General features: G+C 46.5%; 1 protein-coding gene across 1 annotated transcript; it reads right to left on the bottom strand.

Moving 5' to 3' along the window:
* Nucleotides 1-3728: 3728 nt before the first annotated feature.
* LOC122940342 (eukaryotic translation initiation factor 1-like) lies at nucleotides 3729-9203 on the bottom strand. The gene is made up of 4 exons (XM_044296966.1): nucleotides 9071-9203; nucleotides 6518-6669; nucleotides 6337-6438; nucleotides 3729-6002 (listed from the first exon to the last, which is right to left on the bottom strand). The coding sequence occupies exons 1-4, from the start codon at nucleotides 9099-9101 to the stop codon at nucleotides 5958-5960; spliced, it is 330 nt and encodes a 109-aa protein (XP_044152901.1). The 5' UTR covers nucleotides 9102-9203; the 3' UTR covers nucleotides 3729-5957.
* Between the last annotated feature and the right edge of the window lie 1054 nt (nucleotides 9204-10257).

Genomic DNA, 10257 nt, shown 5'->3' with positions numbered 1-10257 from the left:
CTTACAGTATATGGGGAGGGAATGGCACAAGGATGTACAATGGGAAGAAGGCAAGCTGGTGGAGACTGTGATGTTCTAAGAGGCAAAATTCATTTGGAAATCCTTGGGTCCTGGCATACTAAAAGGGAGTCTGTCACCAAAATATGACGCTGTACACCACCTACATGGCTCTCTAGTGCACCTATCCATGATTCAAATGGTACCTTTGTAATTTTCTTCTGACTTTCACCAGCAGGAAAAACGACGTTATTTAATCTATATGTAAATGAGGGCTTGCAAGTGCCCCGTGTGTATATCCCGTGTATCCCACGCGTGCACAGTGCACCACTAGCCCGGGCATGTGCAGTGTGATGCCCATTGTGGGCACGGCATCGCTACATGTAGTGCGCATGTGCCAGTGACTAGGGGGTGGACCAGAAGCAAACAGGAGGACTGGAGGCCGGCGCATGCGCACTACATGTAGCGATGCCGCGCCCACAATAGGCATCACCGTGTGCATACCCGGGCCAGCGGTGCACTGCGCATGCACGGGATATCGGCTGGTCCTGTGGATGAAGCAAGGGACTTGCAGGGCGGGCCAAGGAAGAGACTGGGGAGGAGTTATGTAACAAGAAGGCAGAGCAGCCTGGGCTCCTACACACGGAACGCCGCCCCTGGGCACTTGTGAGCCCTAATTTACATATGGATTAAACGTTGTTTTTTTCCTTCTGGTGAAAGTCAAAAGAAAATTACAAAGGTACCATTTGAATCATGGATAGGTGTGCTAGAGAGCCATGTAGGTGGTGTATAACGTCATATTTTGGTGACAGCCTCCCCCTTAAGACTCGAGTACACCCCACCATGGCAATGGTTTCTCTAAAGTCAGAGGGCTAATGTGCTCTGCTACACTGCACAAATTGTTTAAAGGACATGACAAAGTTAAAGGTGTGGCTTTCCCCAGATTTCAATCCAATTGAGCATTTGTAAGATATGCTGAAAAAACAAGTGGAGCATCCGCCTCGCAACTTATAGGACTTTTAGAGGTTTTCCAGGTTCTAGGTACTGATGACTATCCTCAGGATAGTGGACTCATTTTCTGTGTAGAGCAGCACTTCTGTACCTTACTGACGCAATTCTGGAGCTATGCACCGGATCCACGGTCGCCCTAGGATAGACCTTCACATAGTAGGTGACGGCAGCCTCTTTCTCCATAAATTCTTTATTAGTAATCAGTCCATGAAAAATGTACAAAAAAGGCCAATAACGGCAGCAACGTTTCGACTACACAGTAGTCTTTACAAACATGGTATGTAATGCTCCCTCCAGGTATTTCTGGAACTAAAGGTGACACCCACAATTCACATAAACCAATCACAATGGGTTAACTCGTGCCGGATCCGGCAAATGTTCCGGAATTTTGGACGGAGATAAAACCGTAGCATGCTGCGGTATTATCTCCGTCCTGAAAAAGGCAAAAAGACTGAACTAAAGACATCCTGATGCATCCTGAGCGGATTGCTCTCCATTCAGAATGCATTGGGATAAAACTGATCAGTTCTTTTCCGCTATAGAGACCCTAGAACGGAACTCAGCGCCGGAAAAGAAAACCGCTAGTGTGAAAGTACCCTTACAGATATATATATATATATATAAAGGTGATATAATGTAAATTGAGAACAGTTCCACTTGACAGACGTCCCACAATTAACAAATATGTTTAACATCGGTAGCATTTGGTTGTCTAGGCGACGTGATGCTTTTGGCGTTGGACGCAGGCTTGATTGACCGGCGGTAAGTGTGCGACCCGATCATGTGATTAATAGCTTTTGCGATTGCGCAAATATTGTAGTGGACATCTGACGAGTCGGACCTGAGGGGAAACTGTACAGTGTACTTGTGATAGTAGTTACGATCACATGCTTTGATAGGGCGAGATACAGCGGGGCACGTCATATGTGAGACATGCGCATTGAGAAACCTGAGACGCCAGGCTGTGACGGGATACATGAGGTGGTGTTGTCCATTGGTGGATAGTCTCATTGACACGATTAAACACAGGTGTATACTGAGGATAATCATTAGTGGGTGAATCTTTATTGGTAGCTTTTTAAGCTAGGTGTATGTGAATAATTACCCATTGTGATTGGTTATGTGAAGTGTGGGTGTCACCTTTAGTTCCAGAAATACCTGGAGGGAGCATTACATACCATGTTTGTAAAGACTACTGTGTAGTCGAAACGTTGCTACCGTTATTGGCCTTCTTTGTACATTTTTTATGGACTGATTACTAATAAAGAATTCATGGAGAAAGGTCTATCCTCAGGACAGGTCATCAACGTCAGATTGGTGTGGTCTGACACATGCCACCTGTATGGGGAGGAAGCAGAGCGCTCCAGCTGCTGGGTAACTGATGCTCAGGTCCCATTCACTTGAACACTTTAGAGGTCTTGAGTACAGAGCTGTTTTGGGGGCACAAGGACAACCTACAAAATATTACCCAGGTTCTTTTAAGGTTACGGCTGTGTCCAAAGTCTCACTATTATGTAACGAAAAGCTCTGCAACTACCTAAAATAATTGTTTCTTCATAATCTACATTTGACATCTTTAGGTGTGAAACTTTGCTCACATTAGGTTTTCCCATTACAACAATTTAACCCTTATTTTTCACCCACTTCACTGATACTGTTAAAATTCTGCACACAAATCCACCACGGCTTCCACCTTGATTTTTCAATTTTAGTCCTACGGACTCCATCATATTTTGGCCCGAGTAGAGCTTAACCGCAAGCGGAATTCCAGTGTGGATAGCGCCCATCCTTGGCATGGTCTGAAATGCCAAATACAAGGCTGCACTAATACCAGATTCAGTGCGGATTTCCACCATGAGAACATAGCCTAGAGGTGCTAGAACATGCAGATTTTGTTCAGGTTTTTGATGCAAGCTTTGAAGCCAGAGGAGCAGTTTTCTGCCCTTTAAATTTCCTCTTTTTGTAATCTCTCCAGATTCAGCTTGAAATATTGTATAAAAAAAAAAACCTGAACCTTGCCAATTACAAGGTGTTTCCCTGTCAGGGCTCCCAGTAATGAGCGGTTATCCTGGGCAGATTGTAGCCTAGGATGAATGTTCAGCGCTTTTCATTTAAAATGCCTTAAAGGAAGGTCCATACCTAGGGGAAGGAAGTTATAACTAGGGTGATCAGTCATCCCCACACTGGCAGTAGCACACCCCCTTTACACTTATACAGTACAGGTTTTTCCCTTGTGTCAGATGACTGCTGTCCTGTTTGCTTGTGCACCCTTATATTCAGTTTCTCTGCAACGGCACCAACACCACAGCCCAAATGGGACAGGACCTCCAATAACACTCTTTACAACCACTCTGGTCAAGAGATGAGGATCCAGAACAGCAACCCACCCAATTACCCAACAGGGCAGAGGCCAGCACCCTTTGGAAAGTCAGGTACGGAGACACTACAACTCCAGGAATTCAGACAGAAGTGAATTGGGCATGCAAGAAGTTGTAGTTCAACAGCTGGAATACCAGAAATCTAGAATATTAAAGTGGATATCCCTTATATGCATCTTCCCCCATTTTGGTTTTACTGGCTACAATGCAGTCATAAAATATGACCAGGCTCTGCTCCTCCGACACATTCCTGGTGGTATATACCCGTGTGTATAGCTGCAGCGTTCAGGCCCATCTCCAGGAGGTCTAGCTACGCCGTTTAGGATGTTCAACACAAATGAGAAGTTTCCAATTTTTTTTATTTAAATAAAAATGTTAAATACAATAAAAACAGAACTTGCCATTTTACAAAATGGTGCTGAAGAGAAACAGCAAAGCATCAATCTACACAAGCTCCCTTGTCAGAAGTTTAACCTGGTGCTACGTGAACAGCACTGACATATCCTGGGTGGCATCAAGCTGCAGTCAGCCATCTTATCCAGATGAGTTAATATGTATGACCAAGCAGCAGGGTATCTTGGAAAAGGATTTCAAGATCCCTACAGTGCAGCCCTACATATTAACGCATTTGACCTTTAGTGTGCATTAACCCACATCACTTCTGGGACCTGCAGTGCTGCAAGTCCAGGCAACATAACAGATGAGCTAGCATCTCACCTCCCAAGTCACCCACAGTAGAATCATTACGACCCCCTGCTAATATCCAGAGTAACCGCCGTGTGCAGCTAGACAGGCTGGGAGGGACTCTGTCCGGGTGGGTTGTCACCAGTTCCTGGAGCCATGCTGACTGCAGTGCATCCCATAGCTGCTGGAGGGCCTGAGGGACTCAGAACGAATAGGACAATTTTGCTCCTAGAGGATTAGGCTCCATTCACACGTCCATATAACAGGTCTGCATCTGTTGTGCAAATTGCAGACCCATTCATTCTCTATGGGGATGGAATGGATGCGAGAGCACACTACGTGCTCTCTGCATCCACAATTCTGTATCCATTGAAATGAATGGGTCCACAATTCCATTCTGCAAAATGTGGAACAAAATTGCAGACATGTGAATGGACCCTTAATGTGGGTTCAAGTCTGGGGAACTGATGTGCCAGGGTAGTACTTGTAAGTCTTGGTCGTGTTCTTCCTACCAATGTCTGATCTCTAGCCATGTGACAGTGTCTTGCTGGAAGATCCCATCCACCCCTGAGGAAAAGCAGCATTTAAGGGTCTACAAGATCTGCAAGGATGGATTCATACCCAAGTCTGTTGAGAACACCTTCCAAATGGATGAGTGGGCCCAGAGAACGCACCGTCATAGCTGAGGTCACCTCACACCAATAGCACTCCCCAGTTGTCACTCATCCACAATGCCATTTGTCAACTCTATACACTTGAAGCAGCACGCAGACAGTTAAACTAGTTTCAGAGATACTGCCACCCTCAGCCTGATCCCTTGTACACGATTAATAGGCCCAATGCCCTGGTATGAGAAAAATCCCCATATTGTGATTTTAGCTCCACCACAATGTACTGTGGCATGACTTCACTGCTCAGAGGCGTCATCTGACCCAAAAACAATTCTGTGTTCATCAGTACACAAAATGTTGTGTTATTTTGCTTTGGGCCAGTCAATGTGTTCCTAAGCAAAATTTTAACCTATTCAGGACATGCTTTTTTCAACTGGACTTGTGGGAAGGGCTTGCTGGTAACCTGACTTCACTTAACCGTCTTCTGATTGTAGCCGTACTCACTGGTAACTTCAGATCAACTTTGATCTTTCTGGAGGTAACCATTGGCTGAGTCTTTGCCATTCTGGCTATTTTTCGATCCATCCGAACAGTCGTTCCCCGCTTCCTGCCACGTTTTTCAGATTTTGGTTGCCACTTCAAGGCATTTGAGATCATTTTAGCTGAGCAGCCCATAGTCTGCTGCACATCTATATATTTTTTCCCCTCTCCAATCAGCTTTTTAATCAGAGTACGTTCTTCATCAGTACAATGTCTGGAACGACCCATTTTTCACAGTATCAGAAGGAAATGCACTATAGCCAACATGTGTAACATTTGCCACCCTCCCACCTTAAATGGCCCAAATTAACCTATTACACAGAAATAATTAAATTGGTGAAGTTAGTCAATTTTGAGCACACCCCTTTCTATTAATGAGTCAATTACTCCGAGTATGCATGTCCTAATTGTTGGGTCTGTTTCATAACTAACAACTAAATTTGGCCATGTAGAAATATCACTTCTACCAAAATGAGTGACTTATCAGGTTAATGTTAGACTGCTACTTTTTACTACTGTAAATAACCCCTTTTGACCATGACAACGAGGGAGTTGTGTGCAGCCAGCCTATTGCACACCTCATGTAGCCACCAAGGGAGCACACCAAAACTGTACAGGTTACCAAGTTTATTACAGTCCATTTAATAGAATGTCACAAGCCTTAAACTTATGACAAGGGAGAAACGTGGAGACCTCTACTCATTGTTAATGGAAGTCTTTCACTGAAGTTGAAACATTAAAACCCATGGACCTTCAGCTGGTCATCTTTAACAAGGCCAACCTGTAAGGAAAGCAGAAGATTACACATTACTTTTCTAGTTCATATTTATGACCAACTCAAAGAGTACCCCCTTCCCAATACTTGACAGTGTTGTCCTTGCTAGTCAGAGGCATGCCTGCAGCAGAATTAGTCCGGACTAAATGATACACTGGCTTAGAGAGCTCATTCTTCCAGCACTATTCTGCTCTCCTGAACCCTAAACAAAGCCCAAGAGGCATACCTCTGAAGGAATCTGACAGATGCCAGAGACCCAACTGGATCCTTAAATCAATCCCATTTCTAATTCCCCTGCCCCACCATGTTCAAAGTGAATTAAGATGCTGGCTTTACTCACCTCAACGAGGAACTGGCAGGCATTCTTGCGCTGGTCACCCTGAAGCTGGATCACCTCTCCGTATTCTGGATGGTCAACAACGGTACCATTGCAGGCAAATTTCTGCAAATGAACACAACATGCCATTAACCCACTGCTGAAGTGAATGCCTTTTCTACTGATAGTTCTCTAGTACACTTACCTTCTTAAAGGCTTTGACTAGTTTCTTCTTGTCGTACTCATCAGAGATGCCCTGGACAGTTGTGAGGGTCTTCCTACCGTTTCTTTGCTGGATCCTTATATGAATGGAATCTTCTGTACCAGCATTACCCTTACTTGCATCAGCAAAGGGGTCTGCAAAGGACAAAATAATTTAATCAAGGGGGAATCCACTGCCAAACTCCATATTTTGCTGCATTGATTATTCATGTAAATATACCATCTAGAAGCACTTTGATGAATCACATCAGTGACTGGGCCAAAACCAGGTGCGGGGACAGACATGGAGAGGTCTGCATCTGTTCCATTATAACTTCTCTGAAGGCCTCACTTTATTTTGGATCAATCACTGAAGTATGAACTAGGCCTAAAACTTGAAGGATTGAAGATGCCATGGGTATTTGTTGGCAAGCATGCTCACGTTCAGCTTCATGCAGCTCCTCCAGGCCAAGATCTTACAATTTGTAAAGGAACAAGTTATAGGAGTTTCCCACCAATCCAGAGGGGTTTCACATGTAGGACCCCCACCCCTCTGCATTCTAATGAGCGAATCCCTTTTTAAGGACTTATGGTAACCTGTCACCTTCTATTTGGTTAGAGATGCAGATACGCACGGCTAGATCGCCGCTAGCATGTCCGCAATATACTGGTCCTATAGAGCTGTCCTTTGATTTTAGAGATATGTAAATGAGCCTTGTAAGGGGCTGCACTAACCTTCCTGGTGCCCAGCCACGCCCCCTGTGAAGGAGCCCAGCACTGCCTGCGTCCTCCGAATCTCCTCCTTTCACCACAGTTAGGAGGACACAAGCAGTGCTGGGCTCTGTCACAGGGGATTTGGCTGGTCCCCAGGAATGTTTGTACAGCCCTTTGGGCTCCTTACCAAGCTGATATACATATAAAATAATTTTTCAAACAAAATAAAAAGCACACCGCTCTATAGGACAGGTATATTGTGGACATGCTAGCGGCGATCTAGCCGTGCATGTCTGCAGCTCTATAACAAGGTTACAGAATCCATTTAAAAGGGTTACCTAACCCCTATAATGCCTGCTAAAATGCCCAGGTCACTCATTGGCCTGCTACTGGCTGCCCCCCCCCCCCCCACCACCATTGGCAGATGTTCTAATCCATATGGGAGGTGCAGCAGCCAGGCATCAGCAGCAACAAGAGTGTCGGGGAGCATGGCAAGGCAGGCATTTTAGGGGTTCGATAACCCCAGAGGCAGTTTGCAACCAGCAAGAGAACCTGACACTTGTCTCCATTAAAGGAACTGTCTGGGAGAGCTGAACCTGGACATATCCCCAGTTCATGCTCCGACGCCCACTTTTGCCCTGCACTGAATTGCACAGAGCAAAGGCATTTTCCGGCGTTTGTGACAAACCAGTCTTACTGCTGGGTGGAAGCCTCTGCCGGGCGTTATTGTTACCAGAAGAGTCTTTGCCCTGCGCGATCAGGAGCATGAAATTATGGGCATGACAGTGTTCCGCTCTGAACCCGGACAACCCCTTTAATAGAATATCTTTAGGAGACCACTACACTATGTTCTCCAACCCCTGGAGACCCCCCCGACCGACCCAGTGTTAGTGGATGTGTACGCCACATTGGTTTCCCATGACCATAGCGGTCTTGTCCTGACACCTTTGGACCCGAGCAACAAGGTGAGGTTGAAGGGATCGGCTTCAGACATTTCACTGCTCGAAGAAAAAAAAAAAAAAAAAAAACAGATGTGCTTTACTTTCAAAACTAAAATTAAAGGGGGATCTACAGTTATTGTAAACTGATTATCCAGGGACCCCCACCTCGCCGCTTACCACAGGCCAAATGACGTCACGACTAGGATCACTGGACGGGGCGGGGCTTAGCTCACGTGAAAGGAGGTTAGCCCCACCCAGTGATACTGGTCGTGACATCACTAGGCGTGCGGTAAACAGTGAGAAGACGGCGGCGCTACCGGAGCGCCGCTGCCTTCCCACAACAGCTGATCGGCGGGGGTCCCGAGGATAGATCATCAGTTTAAAATAACGGCACAACCCCTTTAAAAGGAATCACTTGTTAAGACCGAATCTGAGACGTCCATGTAACAATCCCGTCAGATTACGCAAGATGGCGGTGCCTATTGAGACGCCAGCGAAGCCACGCCCCGTGACGTCACCGCTCAGAAGGCGCTGCGACAACAACCTCCAGAGGAAAGCTACGGCCGCCATCTTCTCACCGCACAACAGACCAGAGGTATCTTGAAGACGCCGGCTAGAGTCCATTCGCTTTCTTACACCCCGTCACATTTTTTATTTTGTATTTAACTGATGTATTGTGACGCACTAATTCACAGTGGGCGCCTGCGATAAGCCCCGACACACTCATATTACGGTTTAGAGCCTCACAGAGGGAGCCGTCGGTCCCATCTCAGTCATACCTCAGCCCGGCGGAACGGGAATATACCTTCTATCGCCCGATAAACGCGCGAACAATCAGCACTACTGTTCACTAGAGCGGCGCCACACAATAACACTACTCTGTATTCAGACTGGCTACTTACCGAAGGAATTGAGGTTCTGGATAGCGGACATACGATAAGATGAGGTTTCCTGGGCGAGAACGGCGGAGCACTTAGTGTCTGGGTACCGCTGTGGAGAGCTTGTGTAAGACGTGCTCACGTAGGCGCCTGCAGCGTCTTTTATACTGTGGTGGGGTGACGTCAGTACGTATTGCGGACGCTTAGTCCCTCCCACGTTTTGATTGTGTTTTTGAAAAATTCCTGCGAAGTGACGTAAACGTTGCCGGGCGGGGCTCACGTCCTGGCGGCCATTTTAGTAGTGGGCGGTATTAAACGTCCGCAGAAAAGAAAATGGTGCGGTTGCCAATAGCAACCTCCTAGCGTGGGCGCTTATAGTGCGGGTCTCACTAATGCTTTGTACTATACATTGTCCAATATAGAAATACTAGGGAGGTGAATGAAGAAAGGCTGAGGAGTTACCAATATCAATTAGTATACTTCCACGGTGTACCGCTCTATTTAACCTGTAGGGGGCGCAGCGAGTGATAAGTGCAGCCGGTAATGACCATTGCTGTCACTGTGTGCTTGTCACATAGGATGGTTGTCATCGCTGCCACCACCACTGAATAGTGGCCTCTGCTGAGCAAATGTGGTATTACACAGCGGCCATCTAAACGAATGGACATGTCAGTGTCCTGTGCTGGGTGAAGGCAGATGGGAATTGTCCTTTTTACCTAGTATTTTGGGTGCCCTCACCACCCACTAACTGCTACCAATCCTATGTCCTGTACAGCAGTGATAGGGCGGTTGGCAGTCCGTTTCCCTTTTCTTTTTAATCCTCACCCCCCATCCAGCGGTATCGGTAAAGACAGCTATACTTACCGCTGACCGCCACTCCATTATGACCCTGCGGCTCCTGGGATCTCTTCACTGGACTTCCAGTCTGTCGGCTTCCTCATGGACAGGGTCATGTGCGCTGCTGCAGTCAATGACTGGCCTCAGTGGTGACATGTTCCCAAGTGGCATGTCATTACTGGGTCACGCACCTCTTGGGGACACATCACTGCTGAGGCCTGTCATTGGCTGCAGCAGCACACGTAACCTCGTAAGTGCAGGAAGTCGACAGACGTGAACTGGAAGTCCGATAAAGACAGCCAAGGAGCCGGAACGGAGCAGCGGTCAATTATACGGGTGAAACTCAAAAAATGTGAATATCGTGCATAGTTCAT

Source organism: Bufo gargarizans, chromosome 6 (genome assembly GCF_014858855.1).
Source record: "Bufo gargarizans isolate SCDJY-AF-19 chromosome 6, ASM1485885v1, whole genome shotgun sequence".
Lineage (NCBI taxonomy): Eukaryota > Metazoa > Chordata > Amphibia > Anura > Bufonidae > Bufo > Bufo gargarizans.
Note: the sequence above shows the minus strand (reverse complement) of the source record. Positions and strands in the feature narration are given on the sequence as shown.

Excerpts from the sequence above, each read along its gene's own strand:
- LOC122940342 (XM_044296966.1), bottom strand. The coding sequence starts at position 9,101 with ATGTCCGCTATCCAGAACCTCAATTCCTTCG. Across the intron at positions 6,670-9,070 it reads CCAGAACCTCAATTCCTTCG|ACCCCTTTGCTGATGCAAGT; the intron begins GTAAGTAGCCAG and ends TGTCCTTTGCAG. Across the intron at positions 6,439-6,517 it reads TAGTCAAAGCCTTTAAGAAG|AAATTTGCCTGCAATGGTAC; the intron begins GTAAGTGTACTA and ends GTTCATTTGCAG.